This window comes from Lolium perenne, chromosome 3, assembly GCF_019359855.2.
Source record: "Lolium perenne isolate Kyuss_39 chromosome 3, Kyuss_2.0, whole genome shotgun sequence".
Classification (NCBI taxonomy): Eukaryota; Viridiplantae; Streptophyta; class Magnoliopsida; order Poales; family Poaceae; genus Lolium; species Lolium perenne.
This window is the reverse complement of record NC_067246.2, coordinates 217,314,531-217,340,494: the sequence shown is the minus strand read 5'-3', so window position 1 is coordinate 217,340,494 and position 25,964 is coordinate 217,314,531. Positions and strand designations below refer to the sequence as shown.

Below are 25,964 nucleotides of genomic sequence, written 5' to 3'. Positions count from 1 at the left end.
TCACTTTCAAATCTGAGAACTTTGGTCTTAGTAATAGATGTTCCAACTGAGACAACACACAAATGTGATCCTAAGGCTGGTGCCAACGCGGGCGGCAGCGCGGGCGGTACCGCCCGCCGGGAGGCGAGAGCGGGGCGAGAGTGAGGCGAGACGGCAGCGTGGGGCGGTGGATCCACCGCCCGGCGGTAGCACCCGCTACCGCTCGGCTGCCGCCCGCGCTGGCGCCGAGAGGGGGGCGAGAGGGAGGCGACAGCGAGGCGGCGCGCTGGCGGGTCGGGTGATACGTCTCCGACGTATCGATAATTTCTTATGTTCCATGCCACATTATTGATGTTATCTACATGTTTTATGCACACTTTATGTCATATTCGTGCATTTTCTGGAACTAACCTATTAACAAGATGCCGAAGTGCCAGTTGCTGTTTTCTGGTGTTTTTGGTTTCAGAAATCCTAGTAACGAAATATTCTCGGAATTGGACGAAATCAACGCCTGTGGTCCTATTTTGCCACGAAGCTTCCGTAAGTCCGAAGAGGAGACGAAGAGGGGCCACGAGGGGCCACACCCTAGGGCGGCGCGGCCCCCCCTTGGCCGCGCGGCCCTGTGGTGTGGGGCCCCGTGCCGCCTCTTGACCTGCCCTTCCGCCTACAAATAGCCTCCGTCGCGAAACCCCGCATCGAGAGCCACGATACGGAAAACCTTCCGCAGACGCCGCCGCCGCCGATCCCATCTCGGGGGATCCAGGAGATCGCCTCCGGCACCCTGCCGGAGAGGGGAATCATCTCCCGGAGGACTCTACGCCGCCATGGTCGCCTCCGGTGTGATGTGTGAGTAGTCTACCCCTGGACTATGGGTCCATAGCAGTAGCTAGATGGTTGTCTTCTCCCCATTGTGCTATCATTGTCGGATCTTGTGAACTGCCTAACATGATCAAGATCATCTATCTGTAATTCTATATGTTGCGTTTGTTGGGATCCGATGAATAGAGAATACTTGTTATGTTGATTATCAAAGTTATATCTATGTGTTGTTTATGATCTTGCATGCTCTCCGTTACTAGTAGATGCTCTGGCCAAGTAGATGCTTGTAACTCCAAGAGGGAGTATTTATGCTCGATAGTGGGTTCATGACTGCATTGACACCTGGGACAGTGACAGAAAGTTCTAAGGTTGTGTTGTGCTGTTGCCACTAGGGATAAAACATTGATGCTATGTCTAAGGATGTAGTTGTTGATTACATTACGCACCATACTTAATGCAATTGTCTGTTGCTTTGCAACTTAATACTGGAGGGGGTTCGGATGATAACCTGAAGGTGGACTTTTTAGGCATAGATGCAGTTGGATGGCGGTCTATGTACTTTGTCGTAATGCCCAATTAAATCTCACTATACTCATCATGATATGTATGTGCATGGTCATGCCCTCTTTATTTGTCAATTGCCCAACTGTAATTTGTTCACCCAACATGCTGTTTATCTTATGGGAGAGACACCTCTAGTGAACTGTGGACCCCAGTCCAATTCTCTTTACTGAAATACAATCTACTGCAATATTGTTCTACTGTTTTCTGCAAACAATCATCTTCCACACAATACGGTTAATCCTTTGTTACAGCAAGCCGGTGAGATTGACAACCTCACTGTTTCGTTGGGGCAAAGTACTTTGGTTGTGTTGTGCAGGTTCCACGTTGGCGCCGGAATCCCTGGTGTTGCGCCGCACTACATCCCGCCGCCATCAACCTTCAACGTGCTTCTTGGCTCCTACTGGTTCGATAACCTTGGTTTCATACTGAGGGAAACTTGCCGTTGTACGCATCACACCTTCCTCTTGGGGTTCCCAACGGACGCGTGTTGAACGCGTATCAAGCAGCTTTTTCTGGCGCCGTTGCCGGGGAGATCAAGACACGCTGCAAGGGGAGTCTCCACTTCTCAATCTCTTTACTTTGTTTTTGTCTTGCTTAGTTTTATTTACTACTTTGTTTGCTGCACTAAATCAAAATACAAAAAAATTAGTTGTTAGTTTTACTTTATTTGCTATCTTGTTTGCTATATCAAAAACACAAAAAAATTAGTTACCTGCATTTACTTTATCTAGTTTGCTTTATTTACTGTTGCTAAAATGGCTAACCCTGAAAATACTAAGTTGTGTGATTTCACAACCACAAATAATAATGATTTCTTATGCACACCTATTGCTCCACCTGCTACTACAGCAGAATTCTTTGAAATTAAACCTGCTTTACTGAATCTTGTTATGCGAGAGCAATTTTCTGGTGTTAGTTCTGATGATGCTGCTGCCCATCTCAATAATTTTGTTGAATTATGTGAAATGCAAAAGTATAAGGATGTAGATGGTGACATTATAAAATTAAAATTGTTCCCTTTCTCATTAAGAGGAAGAGCTAAAGATTGGTTGCTATCTCTGCCTAAGAATAGTATTGATTCATGGACTAAATGCAAGGATGCTTTTATTGGTAGATATTATCCCCCTGCTAAAATTATATCTTTGAGGAGTAGCATAATGAATTTTAAACAATTAGATACTGAACATGTTGCTCAAGCTTGGGAAAGAATGAAATCTTTGGTTAAAAATTGCCCAACCCATGGACTGACTACTTGGATGATCATCCAAACCTTCTATGCAGGACTAAATTTTTCTTCACGGAATTTATTGGATTCAGCTGCTGGAGGTACCTTTATGTCCATCACTCTTGGTGAAGCAATAAAGCTTCTTGATAATATGATGATCAACTACTCTGAATGGCACACGGAAAGAGCTCCACAAGGTAAGAAGGTAAATTCTGTCGAAGAAACCTCTTCCTTGAGTGATAAGATTGATGCTATTATGTCTATGCTTGTGAATGATAGGACTAATATTGATCCTAATAATGTTCCATTAGCTTCATTGGTTGCACAAGAAGAACATGTTGATGTGAACTTCATTAAAAATAATAATTTCAACAACAATGCTTACCGGAACAATTCTAGTAACAACTATAGGCCATATCCTTATAATAATGGCAACGACTATGGTAATTCTTATGGGAATTCTTACAACAATAATAGGAGTTCACCCCCTGGACTTGAAGCCATGCTTAAAGAATTTATTAGTACACAAACTGCTTTTAACAAATCTGTTGAAGAAAAGCTTGGGAAAATTGATATACTTGCTTCTAAAGTCGATAGTCTTGCTGCTGATGTTGATCTTTTGAAATCGAAAGTTTTGCTTAATGAAAATCATCATAACAAAATTGTTACTACAGCAAATGCCATCCAAGTTAGAATTAATGAGAATATAAGATTAATGGCTGAACTGCGTGCTAGGTGGGATAGAGAAGAAAATGAAAAACTAGCTAAAGAGAAGAATGTAGCTAAAGTTTGGACCATTACCACCACTAGTAATGCTAATGCTACACATGTTGCTGTACCTCCTACTATTAATAATAAAAGAATTGGTGTTAGCAATGTTTCCACTTCTAATGCAAAGCGCGAGAAACTGCCTGAAACTGCTAAAACTGAAATCGCTCGTGATAAAGTCGCTGAAATTTTTTCCAACATTGGGGATGATGATCCCATTGCTTTAGATTATAATGGTTTGAATTTTGATGATTGCCACATCTCTGAAGTTATAAAGTTCTTGCAAAAACTTGCTAAAAGTCCTAATGCTAGTGCTATAAATTTGGCTTTCACGCAACATATTACAAATGCTCTCATAAAAGCTAGAGAAGAGAAACTAGAGCGCGAAGCCTCTATTCCTAAAAAGGTAGAGGATGGTTGGGAGCCCATCATTAAGATGAAGGTTAAAGATTTTGATTGTAATGCTTTATGTGATCTTGGTGCAAGTATTTCTGTTATGCCTAAGAAAATTTATAATATGCTTGACTTGCCACCGCTGAAAAATTGTTATTTGGATGTTAATCTTGCTGATCATTCTACAAAGAAACCTTTGGGGAAAGTTGATAATGTTCGCATTACCGTTAACAATAACCTTGTCCCCGTTGATTTTGTTGTCCTGGATATTGAATGCAATGCATCTTGTCCCATTATATTGGGAAGACCTTTTCTTCGAACTGTTGGTGCTATCATTGATATGAAGGAAGGTAATATAAAATATCAATTTCCTCTCAAGAAAGGTATGGAACACTTCCCTAGAAAGAGAATGAAGTTACCTTTTGATTCTATTATGAGAACAAATTATGATGTTGACACTTCGTCTCTTGATAATACTTGATACACACTTTCTGCGCCTAGCTGAAAGGCGTTAAAGAAAAGCGCTTATGGGAGACAACCCATGTTTTTACCTACAGTACTTTGTTTTTATTTTGTGTCTTGGAAGTTGTTTACTACTGTAGCAACCTCTCCTTATCTTAGTTTAGTGTTTTATTGTGCCAAGTTAAGCCGTTGATAGAAAAGTAAGTACTAGATTTGGATTACTGCGCAGTTCCAGATTTCTTTGCTGTCACGAATCTGGGTCTACCTCCCTATAGGTAGCTCAGAAAATTAAGCCAATTTATGTGCATGATCCTTAGATATGTACGCAACTTTCATTCAATTTGGGCATTTTCATTTGAGCAAGTCTGGTGCCATTTTAAAATTCGTCAATACGAACTGTTCTGTTTTGACAGATTCTGCCTTTTATTTCGCATTGCCTCTTTTGCTATGTTGGATGAATTTCTTTGATCCATTAATGTCCAGTAGCTTTATGCAATGTCCAGAAGTGTTAAGAATGATTGTGTCACCTCTGAATATGTTAATTTTTATTGTGCACTAACCCTCTAATGAGTTGTTTCGAGTTTGGTGTGGAGGAAGTTTTCAAGGATCAAGAGAGGAGTATGATGCAACATGATCAAGGAGAGTGAAAGCTCTAAGCTTGGGGATGCCCCGGTGGTTCACCCCTGCATATTCTAAGAAGACTCAAGTGTCTAAGCTTGGGGATGCCCAAGGCATCCCCTTCTTCATCGACAACATTATCAGGTTCCTCCCCTGAAACTATATTTTTATTCCATCACATCTTATGTGCTTTTCTTGGAGCGTCGGTTTGTTTTTGTTTTTGTTTTGTTTGAATAAAATGGATCCTAGCATTCACTTTATGGGAGAGAGACACGCTCCGCTGTAGCATATGGACAAGTATGTCCTTAGTTTCTACTCATAGTATTCATGGCGAAGTTTCTCCTTCGTTAAATTGTTATATGGTTGGAATTGGAAAATGATACATGTAGTAATTGCTATTAATGTCTTGGGTAATGTGATACTTGGCAATTGTTGTGTTCATGATTAAGCTCTTGCATCATATGCTTTGCACCCATTAATGAAGAAATACATAGAGCATGCTAAAATTTGGTTTGCATATTTGGTTTCTCTAAGGTCTAGATAATTTCTAGTATTGAGTTGGAACAACAAGGAAGACGGTGTAGAGTCTTATAATGTTTTCAATATGTCTTTTATGTGAGTTTTGCTGCACCGGTTCATCCTTGTGTTTGTTTCAAATAAGCCTTGCTAGCCTAAACCTTGTATCGAGAGGGAATACTTCTCATGCATCCAAAATACTTGAGCCAACCACTATGCCATTTGTGTCCACCATACCTACCTACTACATGGTATTTTCCGCCATTCCAAAGTAAATTGCTTGAGTGCTACCTTTAAAATTCCATCATTCACCTTTGCAATATATAGCTCATGGGACAAATAGCTTAAAAACTATTGTGGTATTGAATATGTAATTATGCACTTTATCTCTTATTAAGTTGCTTGTTGTGCGATAACCATGTTCACCTGGGACGCCATCAACTACTCTTTGTTGAATTTCATGTGAGTTGCTATGCATGTCCGTCTTGTCTGAAGTAAGAGAGATCTACCACCTTATGGTTAAGCATGCATATTGTTAGAGAAGAACATTGGGCCGCTAACTAAAGCCATGATCCATGGTGGAAGTTTCAGTTTTGGACATATATCCTCAATCTCAAATGAGAAAATTATTAATTGTTGTTACATGCTTATGCATAAAAGAGGAGTCCATTATCTCGTTGTCTATGTTGTCCCGGTATGGATGTCTAAGTTGAAGAATAATCAATAGCGAGAAATCCAATGCGAGCTTTCTCCTTAGACCTTTGTACAAAGTGGCATAGAGGTACCCCTTTGTGACACTTGGTTAAAACATGTGCATTGTGATGATCCGGTAGTCCAAGCTAATTAGGACAAGGTGCGGGCACTATTAGTATACTATGCATGAGGCTTGCAACTTGTAAGATATAATTTACATGATACATATGCTTTATTACTACCGTTGACAAAATTGTTTCATGTTTTCAAAATCAAAGCTCTAGCACAAATATAGCAATCGATGCTTTTCCTCTATGGAGGACCATTCTTTTACTTTCAATGTTGAGTCAGTTCACCTATTTCTCTCCACCTCAAGAAGCAAACACTTGTGTGAACTGTGCATTGATTCCTACATACTTGCTTATTGCACTTATTATATTACTCTATGTTGACAATATCCATGAGATATACATGTTATGAGTTGAAAGCAACCGCTGAAACTTAATCTTCTTTTGTGTTGCTTCAATGCCTTTACTTTGAATTATTGCTTTATGAGTTAACTCTTATGCAAGACTTATTGATGCTTGTCTTGAAGTGCTATTCATGAAAAGTCTTTGCTTTATGATTCACTTGTTTACTCATGTCATATACATTGTTTTGATCGCTGCATTCACTACATATGCTTTACAAATAGTATGATCAAGATTATGATGACATGTCACTCCGAAATTATCGTGTTATCGTTTTACTCGCTCGGGACGAGCAGAACTAAGCTTGGGGATGCTGATACGTCTCCGACGTATCGATAATTTCTTATGTTCCATGCCACATTATTGATGTTATCTACATGTTTTATGCACACTTTATGTCATATTCGTGCATTTTCTGAACTAACCTATTAACAAGATGCCGAAGTGCCGCTTGTCGTTTTCTGCTGTTTTTGGTTTCAGAAATCCTAGTAACGAAATATTCTCGGAATTGGACGAAATCAACGCCTGTGGTCCTATTTTGCCACGAAGCTTCCGTAAGTCCGAAGAGGAGACGAAGAGGGGCCACGAGGGGCCACACCCTAGGGCGGCGCGGCCCCCTTGGCCGCGCGGCCCGTGGTGTGGGGCCCCGTGCCGCCTCTTGACCTGCCCTTCCGCCTACAAATAGCCTCCGTCGCGAAACCCCCGCACCGAGAGCCACGATACTGAAAACCTTCCGCAGACGCCGCCGCCGCCGATCCCATCTCGGGGGATCCAGGAGATCGCCTCCGGCACCCTGCCGGAGAGGGGAATCATCTCCCGGAGGACTCTACGCCGCCATGGTCGCCTCCGGTGTGATGTGTGAGTAGTCTACCCCTGGACTATGGGTCCATAGCAGTAGCTAGATGGTTGTCTTCTCCCCATTGTGCTATCATTGTCGGATCTTGTGAGCTGCCTAACATGATCAAGATCATCTATCTGTAATTCTATATGTTGCGTTTGTTGGGATCCGATGAATAGAGAATACTTGTTATGTTGATTATCAAAGTTATATCTATGTGTTGTTTATGATCTTGCATGCTCTCCGTTACTAGTAGATTCTCTGGCCAAGTAGATGCTTGTAACTCCAAGAGGGAGTATTTATGCTCGATCGTGGGTTCATGCCCGCATTGACACACAGGACAAAGGATGAGAAAGTTCTAAGGTTGTGTTGTGCTGTTGCCACTAGGGATAAAACATTGATGCTATGTCTAAGGATGTAGTTGTTGATTACATTACGCACCATACTTAATGCAATTGTCTGTTGCTTTGCAACTTAATACTGGAGGGGGTTCGGATGATAACCTGAAGGTGGACTTTTTAGGCATAGATGCAGTTGGATGGCGGTCTATGTACTTTGTCGTAATGCCCAATTAAATCTCACTATACTCATCATGATATGTATGTGCATGGTCATGCCCTCTTTATTTGTCAATTGCCCAACTGTAATTTGTTCACCCAACATGCTGTTTATCTTATGGGAGAGACACCTCTAGTGAACTGTGGACCCCGGTCCAGTTCTCTTTACTGAAATACAATCTACTGCAATATTGTTCTACTGTTTTCTGTAAACAATCATCTTCCACACAATACGGTTAATCCTTTGTTACAGCAAGCCGGTGAGATTGACAACCTCACTGTTTCGTTGGGGCAAAGTACTTTGGTTGTGTTGTGCAGGTTCCACGTTGGCGCCGGAATCCCTGGTGTTGCGCCGCACTACATCCCGCCGCCATCAACCTTCAACGTGCTTCTTGGCTCCTACTGGTTCGATAACCTTGGTTTCATACTGAGGGAAACTTGCCGATGTACGCATCACACCTTCCTCTTGGGGTTCCCAACGGACGCGTGTTGAACGCGTATCATCGGGGCGAGAGCGGGGGCGAGAGGGAGGGGGTAACGGCTAGTTGACGTGGCGCGATCTGATTCGTCCACGTCAGCTAGCCGTTGGGGTAGCCGCTGCAGATACGATAGATGAGTGGCTTAAGTTAGCTAGAAAAACTTCATCAGATTGTCTAGATAGATTCTGCACAACATGATCGTCGACGATGAGCGTGATACAAATTTGGAGGACATCTATGAGACAGTTGATTCCAATGTCGGCCCTGCGATACACAACAATGCACCACCAAGCCTAGCAGCCAGGATTCAGATGGACAACGAAATGAGGGACTCACCGATGTATACACAGCTCCAGCATGATTTGATTGAGCATGTGTGGGCTAATGCCTAGATTATGTAATTTTTTCAAATTTTTATGTAATTTTTTTTTATAATGTAATCGGTAACAATTTTAGTTGAATAAAATAATTTACTTGCATTATTTTGAATGTTTTAATCTGAAAAAGAAATGCTGATGTCGAGGAGAGAGAAAAGCTGATGTGGAGGAGAGAGAAGTGAGAGCTAGCACTATAGCCCGTGCACTGGCACCGTGGGGTGAGAGTGGGGTGAGAGTGAGGGTAAAAGCTGACGTGGCGAGGCTATAACCTGTGATGCATTGGCACCAGCCTAAGTTGATCTGACAAGAGGGGTAACAAGCATGTTTGGGATTTTAGAGTCCAGGTCATAGACGTGAAAAACCAATCCAATTGAACCAGAAGCGGATTTGTCTGCATGTTACTCCACGTATATGATGTAACCTTAATCGGTAACTCAATAAGCCCAAGATAGCTAATTACTTCATTGAAAGTGGCTATGTCTCTCATATTGGCCATTACGGTTTTCCACAAATCTATAGAAGTTAAAATCACCGAGTATTAACCACAAGTCATCATCAGCAATGTGCAGAGAGAAAAGCCAAACAATATTCGTTAAAATCATGAAGGGATGTAGGCAATCTTATCAAAACGTTTAGGAGCAAATTTGTTTATGAAACTACTGTCAAACGACCTCTTTTTGGTCTCATGTAAGCAAATAATAGAAGCATTGCTTTCCTCAACCTCGTTAGGGATAGACGGCCATTTCAGAGGATCATTCACACCACGAATATTCCAACTTAAGATATTTCACACACGATCACGGTTCATTGCAAACTCAAAAGTAACAAGGTCTAAGCAATATTATTACAGAAAAGAGAAACTACTGGTCATCACGACCTTGCATCAGGGGATCAGCGGTCAGCTCAGCCGGATCGATATGGCATTTTTCAACGCCGATAAGCTGCATCTCCTCAATCTGCATAACTTCAGGCGGGGAGGCTTTTGGAACCTTGGACTTCTTGCGACCGTGGCGGCTGATTGGGAAGAACTTGTTCGAGGTAGCCTTCCTTATTGTTGCGGGTACACCTCTTCACCTGTGAGTACCACCAAGGGTGTCTCCGCCTTGCTAGTCCGTGAGCGCCCACATCTCTGAACTGCAGACACCACCCCAGAATCAGCTTCAGAAACTGAACCTTGAGAGCCATCAACAGAAATTGACCCAGACGCTTCCTCGGCGATAAAACCCAAGCTCAGAAGATCGGGCCCAACATCACACAGAAGCACCTCTTCCAGTCCCCTTGGCAATTGCAAGTTCAAGAACCTCATTTTCCTGCTCCATGTCCAGATCCCCATGCTCTGTAAGAACAAAAGCCCCTGGAGTTTCAGCCCAAGATTTTTTTGTGTGGCAGCCAAATATTCAGACTCCAGCCATTATCATAATCAATGCGAAAACCTAACTCCTCCAACTCGGTAGCATCAGCTTGTAGCACTAATGAATCGATAGCATCCATGAACTTAGAGTCCGAACTTGTTTCAGTCACAATGACAATACTCAAATCTCCCAGCGTTGAATGATCCACAGTATCAGGCAACAACTGAAAAGCCAAAATATGATTATGTTGCTCCTGTTGGGGACCAAGATGTTGTTGTTGCTAAATGTGCATAGGATCACGCCGCTTAGGAATCCACTTCTTTTTCTTCACTAATGCAGTCCTATAACAATCCTTGACCAGATGGCCATAATACGCACAACCAGAGCAGTGGATAGTGGAGATGGTTTTACACTTATACTCCGCAACCTTTAATGCCTTATTAGCCAGTGTAGTATGATCCTTAGGGACAGATAACACCTGGGATATATTAGACTGAATCGGGGGCACTACATCCTTAGGAACCGATGGTAGTACTATCAAGTTCAACAATTGCACCCTTATGAACCTTGGTCCCTTTGATGAGCTTTGTACCATCTTTTTACCCCGATAAAAGAAATTTTGACCCTGATCTTGGTACCATCTTTGCCAGTGGCATTCGGGAATAATAACAAGAATGATATTGCAACCCAGGGAAGCAGAAACCAATTCTCAACCACCTAAGATTTAGAAATATCCCCATGAGTATATTTGAGTTGCAAGGAAATTGATTTTGACACCTAAATTCTAATAGAGATGCCAAGTAGTGCAACTGCTTTGCCATGGGGTTGTTCAGTAGAAAACTTCACAATAGTAACTGCATTTGTCTAGTAGTCTCCTTAGTTTTATCTTCTTTCTTCAAAGAAGTATTAAAAATCTGAGTATCCTAAATGCATAATTTTTTATGTACATGTAATTTAATGGTGCCATTATTTTCTAGAGAGAAGATGCTGTCACAGTTAAGCTATAAACTGTAGTTGTTCTTACCAGTTTGCTATCACCTTCTGATATGGACTGTGCAGCCATCCTGGCTCATTGAGGTCACTCGTGATGTATAAGTAGGACCCAATAAAAGAGCATTTAGTTTTTTTGTATTCCAAAGGCTAAAATGGCTTTTTTGATGACTTCGTTACTCCTTCCTAGCTTCTTTCTCATGCTTAACTTTGCTCACTTGAGGTCCTCCTTAGCTAAAACTGAATGATATATATCCTATAGTAAAACTGAGCTGCAATGAAAGTTTCCTCTTTGGTGAATACATACGGTGGAAATAGGAAAAAATACGCCAAATAATCTGATTAAGCATCACATCAGCAAAAATCAAATAGAGAACATTGTTGAAAACTTGTTAGGAATTTAGATTCCGAACTTCGGATACCTCAAATGATAAGAACTTTTCACACTGGAGATAGGAAATAGTGGAGTTGGCGCAACCAAACATGAAATTTAACCAAACAATAGGAACTGATAAGAGAAACACAAAGTGTCCTGACCAAAATGGGAATTGTCATCCCACATCCTTTTCTCATAATGTGCAAAATATATACTTACCAATCCAAAGCATATTCAACATAGCAGTGGCCAAATTAGATCCTCTTCTGATATTGAATCTACATGATGAGCTGTGAAAGCATCTCTAGAAAGTTCTTTAATAGATTGCATCATAGCAATCTTCGGCAGTACCTACTTGCAGATATAAAAAAGGGAGCTACTAATAGCAGGACAAATAAAAATTAATACTACTTGTTGGCAGACTAATGAATACTAAAACTACCTTCCACTCTTTCATGTCACCAATAGCTCCACCCTCTCGGTGGAAGTCTCCTTGGAACCTTGATCTCCATCGATGGCTGCAACCCTACAAAGCACAAGGATTATCCTCCGTCATCACCCTCATGATAATGAAGTGTTGTCACTGACAATTATCAAAGCACCCCAACAAATAAAAAATGCAGTGATTGATGTGATCACCTCAGTGAAGATACATGGTGGTCTATCTGTTTTTCAGCGGCAAAATGGCCTAGTCAAGATGTGCTCTTTTGACAATATGTTCATTCCTTTTCATATCGCTGCCATTCATTTTCACTCATCTGATGTCCCTCAGATGCTTTTTCAACACATGGGCACATGGCGACATTAACATAGATAACAATTAGGACTTATCTTCGCAGATGTTCAGTAAACAATAGTAAGTTCTTAAATTGATACACTTGGAGAATAAAGCATGCAAAAAAATTAAGGAAAAACTTATTGGTTTTATATGGTTGTCATTTTACCAAGCATGAAAAGAGCAAAAACTTGAAGCAGCATTGCATCCCTACACCATCACCATGCTCTCCCTACACCTCATCCAGAGGTCTCACCGGCAATGATGCGGATGTTGACACCATCCTTCGAGGCCTGTCTTATGTACTTCCTGTACAGCTCCTGGTATATTGGCTTGCTCTTTGCATTCATAATCATTTGTAGAAGCAAAAAATGTTGAGTGACTGTTCATTGCCATGTACTAATGAAGTTGTTCAAGAAGATGATTGGTGAGTTCATCAGAAACATATACCTTGCCCTTGGAGGCGAGGTTGATCCAGACCTGCGGGCTCTTCTTCACACCGGCATCTCTGAGTGCACGATGTCGTTGCCCACCACCATCCACTGATCAAGAAGAGATTTTAATTTTAAATGGGTTATAAGTGTAGGATGATACTCTTGTGATTAGAAGTAGACAGTATCCTGTACATGTACTGTTCTGATGGTGCGCTTGTTTCCTGAAGAAATCCTGCTGAGTGAAGGCCCCATGCTTCAGAGAAGAATAGCTAAATCATTTCAGGAAACACCTTGCAGGCAACTCCTGACGCAGCAGAGCAGGGTAGAACAGAACATGCAGAAGAGCTAAACTTCTAAAGCATTTTAGCATATATAAATCCAAAACTTTCTCTTATTCACTTCATAAATAAAGACATAAACAATACCCAATCACCTTAGGTCAATGGAAAGGAAGAGTCAGATGTAATTTCTGTCTAGAAGGTTCACGACAATGAGTTGCAGATATAAATTCTTAACGTCTGGGAGGGAGCAAGCAAGATCCTGATGGGCTGCCAGTGCTGCTATGTTGATAGTATTGGCTTTGACCTAGGAGAGGTGGAGGCAGCTTCTTGACCTCCTTGTGGCAGACTCGCATAACCAATTTCCTACCAATGAAACAGAGCACGAGTTATGTCTTCTTGTATTGGGCATGCATTTTATCAAACGTGATAAAGCCGTAAGCATGAGCAGACATAGTTCAAAACGGCAAAGCACACAACCAATTTGCAGCAGAGGATCGGATCCGGCGAAGAGAGGGAGTCAGGAACTCACCTGCGGCAGGAGGCAAGAGCCTGAGGCGTGGGGCATCTTTCTCTTGGACATGCGGCACTACTCCTCTTTTTCTGTAGAGCCGTCCGCCGCGGGCAGAGCTGTCTCCGTCGGAGCGACGACGACGGCCATGGTCTCGCGGCACGAAGGGGAAAGACCGAAGGCCTCGCCAGCGGCGGCGCCTCAACACAAGCCTGCTGACGAACCCGGGGTCCTGGAGTCGTCTCGTGGGCGATGAGATCTCGAGGTCGGGGACGGCGTAGAGCACGCACACGGGCGGGCTGCCGGCGGCGCACAGACCTGGGAGGGGCCTCGATCTGGGCCAACGAGCTCTGGGAGAGGGGCGGCGTGCAGATGGGAGAGGGACCGCAGGCGATGTGCGGTTTTTCGGGAAGCACGACGACGAAGGGGAACGAAGGTGCCGATGATTCCGTCGCCTGCGTGTTTGGCGGCATGATAGGGGAGGGGTGTGTTCCAGGGTTGAGAAACCTAGCGGGGCAGGACGAAAGGTGTTGGAGCGGCCCATGTTAGCACGGGCGCACGGCCCAGCGCGTGCGGAACGGGACTATGATGAGGACGACGAAAAGATTGGTCGTAGTGCGGCTGGGCAGAATAGGGAACATGTTCCTCCTTTTTAAGTAGTGTAGATAGATGTATCAATTAAGTACGATCTGTTACCATTGCATATAACCGGACATGTAAGACATGCTGAAGATAGCTGATGCATTCTCAAGAGCAAGGACCCTGGCCCAAGATTTTTTTACATACCTGATATATTTATACTTGTACTTAGGCCGTAGAGTTTAAAATAATTCTAAAAAATATAGATGCCCTAGCTACAGTTTACCGTGCCTCTTACCAAACATTTATTTTAATATTTACGATTTAGGATGTATCATTTAGAATAATTCTATAAAATATACAAGATCCAAGCTGTAGCTTACCGTGTTTCTACTCCAACTTCTATTAATAAAAAATATTTAAATATTTTTTCAGAAGATACGATGTCTCTCTAGCCTTCCCAAATGTCCAGAACAACATTGACCCTCATAATTTTTATATAATTAATCTTAAAGATATATATATAATATAAATTTATATATGTACATACACGTGTACACAACTAGCTATTGGTAGAAATAAGAATCATGGTATAGTTTGCTCGATCAATAGAAATAAATATTTTTAAACGTCTTCTTCAAGATTTCGAAGATCATGGATCTTTCTAATGTAAATATTATTTAGTTTGTTAATGCATTACCCTAATATTTCTCTTGCACAACACTAATATTTTTTAAGTCTTTTGTGTGTGATGAAGATTGTTAAGGGGCCAGAACACCAATCATGCTTAAACTTTAAGTAATATATACAAATTTAGTATACATAAATATCTTTTAAAAAATATAGAGTAGCGGGGCAATGTCCCCTTGCCCTACGAAGAGATCTCCTCTAGACCATCTTTAGCTATTCTTTCATGTTGTTATCAGCTCATTAGTTCAAATCCTGAAGTACTGCATACGTAATTTATTCTTCCTTGTTAGTGCAGGTTTTCTTGTAAAAAATGATCGTTGTTAGGTCCTCGTTTGTATCACTTTTTCTGTATTTTTTGTAATCTGTGAATATGAGATTGGTTTCATATAATAAAATGAATAATTCCTGTCGTCTGCCTACAATAACAAAGCTAGTTAACTGGTGTTGGCAATTAGCATCAGTGTTGATATTGTATATATGTTCTCACGCAGGTACTCGGGTGTGCTACTGCAGGCACAACTATTACTGCGGCGTTGACTCTTGACTATATCATCAGAGCAAGTACAACAATGCTGAGTTAGCTGGCTATAACAACTTAGAAAGCATTAAAATATTGCGTGGAAGAGAGAGGAGGGAGGAAAGAGAGCTGAGCCAGCGCTTGCAGTAGCGTCGGGCGATAGCACAACAAACGAGAGAAGAAGAGACTGCATGCAACCTAGGCCCAATAGTATGCATGCTTTTAATAAATAACTCCTAATTAAATCCTACCTAAGAGTCAGCTAATAGTTAGCCCACTATATGGATGGGCTATATGATGACTTTATGTGACATGGCATGGCTACTATAGCCAGCAGCGGGCTCTCTTATTAATCTTGCTCTTAGGACACAGGTCTGCACCACCGTGGTTATGTGCAGGATGCCGGGAGCTGCTAGTTTGCTCACATTAGTTATCGGGCCTCTCAATGCCGTCTCAGCACTTGGAGAGTTCTGGATACTAGGATCCCGATTTCGCCAGGCTCTGACTAGCTTGTCTTGGTTATCATCAGGTGTTTCATCTGTCATGTTAGGTGGTGTTTGGCACCTATCTATACCTAATAATAAAGGAGCTAAGGTTTCTGCCAAAAAGTTTCGTCAACGCTTTTTTTTGGACCGTTTTGCCCTCCCACCAAAAGACATAATACAACAAATTGCAATTTTATTTTCTTCGTATTGTTGGGCGCTGGCCGTGGGCCGATCGTATCGCTGGGTTCATCCATTGTTTTCGACCTGCTCGTGCCACAGGATGGGCCACGACCCACGAGCTGCGCTGGGCCATCTCCGCATCCAAGCTATCAGAACCTGAGCGCGTCCCATAGCTAAAATGGTGTGTGTTAGTAGTTTAGTACCACCTCGCTTCATTAGAAGAAAATTTGCCTGTACATATACGCAGATTTTCTGGATGTCAACAAGCCAGGAAAGCACAAGCAGCAAGGTCTAAGATCTCATCAGGCTTGGTAGTCTCAGACTCGAACGGAAGGAAACTAAGGCTTGGAAGCAAAGGGAGACCCGCCGTACAGCCAGCTGGCCTGCTCACGGTCGAGTGCGACCCGATGAAATAGATATGGTGGGAGGGGCCGGATGGAGAGCAGGTATGGAAGAGGATGTGATTGCCGACGAGGAAAGCGCAGCGGCGCGGACATGGAGGGAGGACGAAGATGGTGCGATTTGGGAAGATGAACAGATGATCTAGAGTGTCGCTTGGACTGAACAATCACGACTTTGTATGCGTCAATGTCCATTTCATCTGGTACAATTTTTTTTTTGTTACATTAAAAAAGTTAAGTAGATATATATCACTGTGATTATTGCGTATTCCACTACAATTTTCATCTTTCAAAATATGCCATGTTCTTGGAAGGCTGAGAGTGGTGTTTTTCGAAGAGTCTTCGGAAATAATTGCAGTCGCATATAGTATCTAATTAGCCTTTAAATTTTTTTGTCATGGTCTCTTCAATGCTGTCCCACATCTGGTTGTCGATGGAGCTTGTCGCAATAAAGGGGAGAGAATGTTAATTTTAGAGGGTATGGCGAGAGGGAGAGAGAGGATACAGGGCAGAGATTTGGTGCTGAAAGACGACTCCATATCATTATCAACCTAAGTGTGCTCCCCGTGCGAGAGTTTTGGGAGCACAACGATTGCAAGATGAAATATTGACAAAGCCATTCAGAGAAACAAGGAATGGGTGGGCTGGACCGGCGTGATGAATCTCTAATCGTGTCCATCTCCACCGATGCCCTGCCCTGTCGCCTTCGTCCCCGGCACTTCCGGCACCTACGACCGTCTCCAGCCCTCCCAAGAACTTTACTCTTCAAGCTCCGGACTCCCGACGAGCTCGCTGCCCTCCTCCTCTAGCCCGGTGCCGTTGAGTTCATCAATTTTATGCACGTTGAGCCGATGCATATTAGGAAGGATAGCTACATGAGCCACGGTTACTGAGTAAGCATCCGATGGAAAAATAAACAATGCAAATTTTGTAAGAATATGAGCTACCGGTGATGTACTATGTAATCAAGTTGTGATTTAACGTGGCTCCGTAGCAACGCACGGGTTTTGTGCTAGTCTGCACAAAACTGGAGACATTAACATGGCTAAATATGTTTTTCAAGAGAGCATGAAGGCAGGCGATGTTGCGTCCGTCAAATTTTACTATAGGACTACATGAATTGTTTAAAGAAAAAAAGGCATGATCTAATTTATATATTGAAATATATACACAAATTAAAATCACACAACTCGCTAATATATAGTACTTGTTCATAATGAAAGGTTCAAGGTAAATAACATAGTTTGCCAAGAGTATTCTTCAAAACATAATGAGCCAAGAGATTTAAATTGTAGGCAATAGAATGAATGCCGTGGATGCATGGTTAAGTCTGACCATGAACATGGAATACGAGCCAAGAGATTTAAATTGTAGGCAATAGAATGAATGTCGTGGATGCATGGTTAAGTCTGACCATGAACATGAATACCAGTAATGTGATTAGGATGACACGCAAATAGGGCACATAAAGTAAATTTGACAACAAAGGTGTACTACTTGAAAACAGTCAACTGCACATAATTAGATACTTCATATACAAAGCAGGCCTTAACTCACCTGAACGTCATCCATGCTAATTGTCATTTTGAAACACCCAAACAAATAAGTCAGACCATACTTCAAAATTTGTCTCAACAAATTGAGCGTAACCAGATGAACACAACCTGTACATAATGGAGATAGGAAACAATCAATCACAGATCGAGATGGATATATTTTGGGTGGAAGAGGTGAATTTAGCAGGAAAGATGAGGACAAACGAACGACCTAGTTGAAACTGCGACTGTAAGAATGGTCACCAAGAGAGCATGAGGAGACAAAGAATTATAGCTAGGCGCGTGAAGTGAAGGAGGTGAGGAGAATAGTACTAGTAGTAACCTACCTTTTTGCCGCCGGCAGGTGGCGCACCATAGTTACGATTATTCGATTAATGGCCTCCAGGAACTGAAGCTTTAGTGCTTGAATGACAGATCGGCTTCAATCGCGAGCGCCCCTGTGCATATATATCCGCATCATCTCGCCTTGTCCATTGTCTCGCATCAATCGGCATGGCACGCATCTGGTCCAACTACGATCGGAGGCCTAGGCTGAGCTCCCTCGGTTGCTGATATAGACATCTCAATGGGCCTGCTGAAGATGGTACTCGAGATTTACTGGCCCGCGCCCCGAAGTTTATGAAGCCCGGAAGCTCACTCAAGAGATAGTTTGGAAAGATAGAGTTGTATTAGGAATATTGACTTGTAACTATTACGGGACGAACTCAAAGAGTCTCCCGGACTTTGTAACTTAGACATCTCAGTGGTCAACCTTGATCGATGATCTCAAGGATTCTCTGAGGAAAACGACGGTTATTTATAGCAAACCAGCGAAGCGTCGCGCCGTTGGATGATGGAAGAATGGATTTGATGCCCTACACGTGTTTCCAGGGGTAAAACAGTATTTTTACCTGGAGTTAACTAAACAGGCGTCACAGCGCACGTGCCAGAAAAAGCGGAGGACGTGTGTCCCCCACTTGCGTAACGTGTCAAATACCGCAGAGTTTTGGGCCCACAGGTCAGTGACAGGACATAACTCGCGTCTTCCCGATACAGTGGCCGTGGCCATCGTCAGCGCTGATGTCACTTTAAGGAAAAACTTCGACTGCGGTGCTTTGAGGATTGGCGACAGAGGAGTATTAGTGATAATTTCGGGAACCTATGATCAAATACAAGCATTTGTTCATATGTTTGGGGGCTACTCTTATCAGAAGTATTGTTTATACTTCTGATAAGAGGGTAACGCGGATGATAAAATATAGAGTTGTTCCACAATAAAGAAAGTTGAGCCTACAACCAAGTATAAATACTCGACTGTAACCTCGGGGGCTACTCCCATTGACGTGGGCATTACCCTTCGGGTAACCAATGATGCTCTACCCTACACGGTCCAACTAGAGGCCCATGAAGGTACCCGATGGCAAGATGGGCCACTAGGGCGGTGGGACGGAAGATTACTTGGAGTACAAAACGCGGAAGAAGCCGAACAAGGAAAGATTGGGGATAGATCTATTGTAAACCTACTCGTACTCGATTAGGCCTCTCGGGACCTGGCCACCTATATAAAGGCCAGGAGAGGGGCTATCGGAGGACAATTAATCTTAGAAAAACTAGCCAGCAGAAGCTTAGAACTAGGTTACCCTAGCAACTAGCGTCTCGACGAGATCACAGCCGAACTATTCGGCACCCCATTGTAACCTGTTTTCACCATAATCAAAGAACAGACAGGCAGGACGTAAGGGTTTTACCTCATCGAGGGCCCCGAACCTGGGTAAATCGCTCTCCCCGCTTGTCTGCGTACCGATGTCTCGTGTCAGCTTGTAGGATTCCATCAACCCTAAGCCCCTATCGGAGGGCATTGCCGAGGAGCACCCTCGACAATTTGCACCGTCTGTGGGAACCCTGTCGGCACAAGGCAGGGCATCGGCAGATCCGATCATGACATCGGCGGCTTCGCCGATAGCTTTATCAGCAACTTCATCAACACCATCATCGCCAAACCTGGGAAGCCCGATTCGATTCGGCTCTTACGAGTTTACCCCACACAGCGATTCCTCCCGCTCGAACTTTTCAGATCTACAAGGAAACATGGAGATGACCTTCGGCAGCGTCCACTACAACGTCAACGCAGAGGGAATCCTTCGATTGCTGGAGTCCCCCACTTCCAGATCGACGGGTTCAGACGCGTCATCGTCACTCGACCTGTCGGCTGGTCTGACGGAATCGACGTGCTCACCCGTGCCCTCGACTCCCCGCTCGGTGTCCTCCATGTCGGTAGGGTCGGATGATTCCTCATCTTCGAAACTAACTTCGTACTACTGCCTGAACTGCGACACCAGGCATGGGCTGGGATCAAGCGACACGCCGTTCGTCTGCAACGCCCAATATTCATCGGGAGAGGACAGTATCGGCATCACCATCCAGGGAACCACCCGAAGAACGGCACACCATCAGGTTTATGTCGCCAACAACACGGGAAACACAAGGCGCAGAGGAGACGAGGACCATACCCCCCGTTCCAGTAGAAGGGCAAGTTTTGAAAACAGCGCCAGCAACCGCGACAGCGATTACACCATCGCGGATGAAGAGTGGGCAGCAGCAAGGGCAGCAGTACTCAACAACACGCCGCTCCCCGCAGGAACCTCGGTTGGAACTCTCAATGCTTATCGCTCCATACTGGAGAAAAACCGGGAACACCTGTCGAAAGAGCAAGCCACCCTCGAGAGACGCCTATCTGCGGCGGACCGATCCAGCGAATGGCGAAGCGGCTCACAAGGGAGTGCCTCCCGAAACACTCAGGGAACAGGCAAGCACCGGTCGAGACTATCCAGGCTTTCGGAAGATGACGCCAGGGAAATAACGTCGAATCTGACCAAATCCTTTATGACTATGGATAGCGCCGGCATGCCACGACCGAAAACCGTTGCAGGAGCAACAGCCAACCTCGCCGCATACCTCATCAACCAACGCCCTGAAGGGTCCATGGCTCAAGCTCATCGAGGTGCCCTGGAGAGTCTCGCAATATTGGGGAACAACCTAGTCCCGCCAAAGGAAAAGACCACCGTCCAAGGCAGTGGGTCGAAACATCATGCGAGAGATGCTCGGGACGAAATCACCCAGAGCAAGATCGACAAAGCAAGGCGACGACGCGCCACTAGGAAGGACGACGATAGCGATTCTTCGGATGAAGACCAGGAGTACAACGGCGAGCTCAGGGGAGCCGACTGTCTAAGTTACAAGATCCGCGAAACAATGCCGCCCAAGAAATTTAAGCCTACCCCTACCGATGCTGCCAAGTACGATGGGCAACAGGAACCAAGATCCTGGATAGACGACTACCTGCAGACTGTGATCCTGCACAAAGGAAACCAGATAGCGGCAATGCAATGCTTACAGCTTTACTTGAAAGATTCAGCACGGGCCTGGTTAAGGGGACTGCCGAAAGGTTCTGTCAAATCATGGGACGACCTAGTAGACGCCTTCGTTGCCAACTTCCAAGCAACATACAAGAGGCCCGTCGGGATCGAAGAACTACGGAATTGCCGGCAGAAGCAGAAGGAGTCGATGCGTTCATACATCGGGAGATTCACAAAGCTCCTGAACGCTGCCGAAGACGTATCTGTCGATAGAGCAATCGACGCTTTCAGCGACGGCGTTCAGCGGGAAAGTTACATAGAAGAACTCGGGCGCAAAAAGCCATAAACAATAACCAAGCTAATGGAAATCGCCAACAGCTGGTTGATGGCGAGGACAACGTACGAAGGCCACGGCAGCGTAGTGATGACGAAGACGATGACCAACCGAAGCACGACTCGGGTGGCCGAAGGGATCGTCACAAGAGAAGGAAAAACCGCAACTACGATGATAACAATCTGGTAGCCGCAGGGTATTCCGATCGGCAGGACGATCGAGACGACAGGCACGATGGTAGCCGGAACAACTCTGGGAACCGTGGTAATTATAAACCACGACAGCAGAGGACTCCCGAACTACCCTACGCGGAACAGATTAACGCCCCTTGTTACCTGCATTCGTATGTTGATTCCAAGGACGGCAAAACGAAGTCAAGTCACCTGCTCGTGGATCACGGCAGTTCCTTGACATGCACAAACTCATCCAGCAGTCAGGCCAGCAACAACTACAACCACCACCCCCACCTCCACCGCAGCATCAAGTCCAGCAGGCTCAACCCCATCAACCCAACGAGGCGTTTCCACCGCCACGTGGGCAGATGAGCATGATCCACAGGACAGGCGTTTCGAAAAGGGAGATGAAGAAGCTCACCCGAGAAATCAACTTGGCAGAAAGCATCATGGCAAACATCCCTGAGTACGTCGACTGGTCTTCTCAGAACATTACGTTCAGTCGAGCAGATCACCCGACGACCATACCAAAACCAGGACACGCCGCCTTGGTAGTCGAAGCACAAATTGGGGGGTTCAAGATGAGCAAAGTCTTCATGGATGGTGGAAGCGGACTAAACCTGATATTCGTCGACACAATCAGAAGCATGGGGATCACCATGAGTATGCTGGAAGAAACAGACACCTGCTTCCACGGGATCCTTCCAACTGCGCCGGGCTACTCTCTTGGCAAAGTCTACCTGAATGTTATCTTCGGTAGAGCCGACAATTTCAGGAAGGAAAAAATCGAGTTTGAAGTGGTGAACTGGGAGTCACAGTATCACGCTATACTCGGGAGACCAGCGTATGCCAAGTTCATGGCTGTGCCCCATTATGCATACCTCAAGCTGAAAATGCCTGGGAACAATGGGACAAACATCACAGTCTATGGAAGTTTTTCACGCTCAGACAATTGTGATCGCGACTTTCAGAGGATTGCTGCAAAGTTCGGGCAACAGCGAGAAATCATTGACCCTCCGCCCAAGCTGTCTTTACGAGAGATCAAGGAAGAAAAAGATGGCAGGGAAACCAAGAAGAAGCCGGCCGCTCTCGCCCTCAAAGCTTCGGCAGCAGAAGCCTCGGCAGCAAAGGGTTCGGCAGTTGATGGCACAGAAGGCTTAGGAGATAGCAAGACGATGGCAACCACCGCTCAAACCCCTGATGAAACCAGCAATGCTGCAGCAACCACTAACGCAGTGAAGAAGCCAGAATAAGAGAAGAACCCCTTCCTTGACTAAGCAGCTTACTAGCCTTTATTTTCCTTTTCCTTTATTATAAACAGGGCCTTCTCCTTTTCGCCCTCTAGCATCGTGCTTACCTTATTAACAAGAACTTAAGCTTTGATTCTTTGTTAAGCATTGCAGTAACTACCAAACTTCTAAAGCCCCATCACTATGTAAAAATAGTACGAGGCAGAAGATCGTGCTCCAAAAAGCCTCTACGAGTGCTAAAACGACGTTGACCTTTCCCTCTGCTACAGATGCCTCTACGAGTGTCGTAAATAGCAAGAGTTTGGAAATACACATAAACAACAACCCACGTTCGATATTTCACTTATGGAAATATCAAAGAACAACGGGCTCATCGGCAGAATCACTACACCCGAAATATTCGGGAGTGCCTGTCGAAATTTAAAACGGTTGAAAGCAAAGTTGCGCATACAACAGGTTTAGCAAGACCTGCAACACGAGCTGATCACTCACATGATTTGCTAACCAACCAATATACATACATTTAAACGAAGATTCGCTCAAAACTTGCCAACGGCAATAACATGGTAAAAGTACATATGCATGTTTCTACCGAATAAGAAGGCATCATTACATAATCCAAACACTTGGATAAAGTAGCCAAATTCTCTATTTACAAAACGGACATTAAATCCCCGAAATCACCCTTGCGGAGTTCCTCTTTCTTCAGGTACCCTTGAGTCTTCCTCGAGTCTGTCGACAACTATGTTGGCAGGCAACAATACCTTCGGGTACAGCGCCTCCAAGTCTCCAGTAGCGTTGGCAATCGACAGCAAACCTGCCGAAGGATAACGGGCAAGAACAAGGGCAAGTGTAAACCTGGCCCCTGCAAAAACTTGCGCGCGTACCAACTCTCGGACCTTCTTGGCGTTACCAAATTCAGACATCAAAGCAAGGAGAGTTGGGGGAACTGCGTTCAAAGGAAACATTGTCTTCCAAACCATCCTCATAGCCTTGTAGCACTTGTCAAAAAAGTGATGGACCTGCTGAACCCGATCTTGAAATTGCGCGACAGCCGAAGCCTTCGAGTGCTCCCGCCAGAAAATCTCTTCGGATGAGGATAGTTGGGTCAATGCATTCACACGTTCGTGAATCCGCTTGTTCTCCTCTGCATGATTCAGAGCTATGACTGGCACAGAAGTAAACAAAGGATCAGATAAGATTCCATCAATCAAAGGGCGCAGAGATCAAAGGACTCACAGTTCAAGCTCTCGGTAGCCTTATGTAGCTCAGTAAGAGCATACCGCTCTACGTCGGCTGCAATCTCGCCCTTCTTGTTGACAATCGCAGCCAAGGCGTAAGTGCTGCGCAGGTCCTTCTCCATCTACGTGATCCGATCCTTCATTCGTTGGACCCGATCACCTTCGGGAAGAACGCCCGAAGAGTCATCAATAAACGAGGGCACCGGGAAAACCTGCAGGCAACAGCGTCAAAAGGTTGATAGTTATGGACAAATCAAGCATCCAACGTAACTCCCATCGGGAGAGGTACAAGAAATTCCTATCAGGAGAAGTGCAAATGAAGATATTATGACAAAAGTGTGTCGGCAACATTGCCAGCACAGTGTTCATTACAAACTTAAGTTCTCGCAACAGAATAATGTTTCATGCTAGCTCAAGGATAAAATTGTTACAACAATCAAGGAGCCTGAGTCTGAGTCGACAGACTGGGGCCAGTCGATGCCTTTCCCGACGAAACTAAATCAAGGAGCTGGCGAGCACAAGTACGGGCGGACGCTGTAAAGGCGCTTAAGTTAACAAGTCGCCCATCTTTCTCTTTCGACAGATCCTTAGTCATTTCTTCGATATCAGCCTTAAAGCCGTAACCCATCATAAGTTGGAAGGCAAGGAGGGCACCATAGGTACGTGAGGTGCGCTTGAATACCTCGATGACCTCCTTGGTGTCGACTGCGAAGGCGTCAATCAGCTGCCCCAGAGTTTTCTCCTGCTTGGCCTTGGGGAATATCATCGAATGCATCCGCGCCAGAGCACCCTTTCCCTTGTCAAGGAGCTCCCGGGTAAGCTGGTGGGTGGCGAGAACCATTGACACACCATTTGCCGGGGAGTTGCCTGGAACTTTGTCCAAGGCAGTAGCAGGGATGCTGACGGCTTCTGCAAAGAAATTAAAGGAAATCATTGACGAAGAAACAGATCCATAAAAAGTGGTGAATCTACAAGAGATGTAGGAACTTACCAAGCAGGGCCAAGGCAGATTGACGGAGGAGTTCATCCTTTTCTGCCGCCCGAGCTTCCTCCTCCTTCAGCCTCTCCTTCAGCTTGTTCAGCTCTTCTTTCAGGGAGTCGACCTCCTGGCGAGCTATGGCAGCCTTTTTGATGGCGCCATCCAACTTTGAAGAGGAAGACTTAGCCTCCTCCTGCAGCCGAATTTTGTCCGCCTCCAGAGAGGTGAATTGAGAGGCGAAGGCCTCTAAAGAGGATATCACACCTCGTAGATCCTTGAAGAAAGGGAATGTTTTACAAAGATCATTAGGCAAAGGCACGTTCCAAAAGATTCTTGTTAGATTCGATAAAGACTTACAGAAGGAGGAGCTGTGGCAGCAGCAGGAGCATCTTTCCCTTTGGAAAGGGAGGAGGCAGTCGATGCTTGCGCCGTGGGAGCCGCTTTAGGAGCCGAAGCTTCGGAAGCTGCGGCGGCCGACGAGACAGCATCAAACCTGGCCCTCTTAGGAGGAGGCTCAATGAAAGCATCGTCACTACAAGAAAGGTTTGATTGAACAAGTTATGAGAAAAATGTGAAAAGACCAAGGAGCTGAAAATGGTAAAAAGAAGAAAAACACTTACATATCAAGGAGATCATCTTCATCGGCAAAACCGCCGATTGATATCTTCGTAGGTGGAGCCCTGGTCTCCTCCGTAGCTGCATTAACAAAGGCATCGTGATCAGCGTCATCATCACGCACTGATCCCTCTGTGTCGCAAGTATCATCGGCT

At 44.5% G+C, this 25,964-nt stretch overlaps 1 protein-coding gene across 11 annotated transcripts; it reads right to left on the bottom strand.

Moving 5' to 3' along the window:
* Positions 1-9,526: 9,526 nt before the first annotated feature.
* On the bottom strand, positions 9,527-14,032 carry LOC127343362 (pirin-like protein). Of its 11 annotated transcripts, none has more exons than XR_007877183.2 (8): positions 13,496-14,029; positions 12,878-13,329; positions 12,702-12,793; positions 12,421-12,589; positions 12,116-12,251; positions 11,919-12,002; positions 11,135-11,827; positions 9,527-10,827 (listed from the first exon to the last, which is right to left on the bottom strand). XR_007877183.2 is itself a non-coding variant. In XM_071828326.1 (7 exons), the coding sequence occupies exons 1-4, from the start codon at positions 13,544-13,546 to the stop codon at positions 12,491-12,493; spliced, it is 309 nt and encodes a 102-aa protein (XP_071684427.1). In that variant the 5' UTR covers positions 13,547-14,032; the 3' UTR covers positions 9,527-10,827; positions 11,135-12,002; positions 12,116-12,251; positions 12,421-12,490. The 11 variants fall into 11 exon arrangements, 3 of the variants coding, with proteins under 3 accessions (XP_071684427.1, XP_071684425.1, XP_071684426.1); XR_007877179.2 differs by having other exon boundaries at positions 11,135-12,002; positions 12,878-13,030; positions 13,119-13,329; positions 13,496-14,028; XR_007877182.2 differs by having other exon boundaries at positions 11,135-12,002; positions 12,878-12,938; positions 13,119-13,329; positions 13,496-14,028.
* Between the last annotated feature and the right edge of the window lie 11,932 nt (positions 14,033-25,964).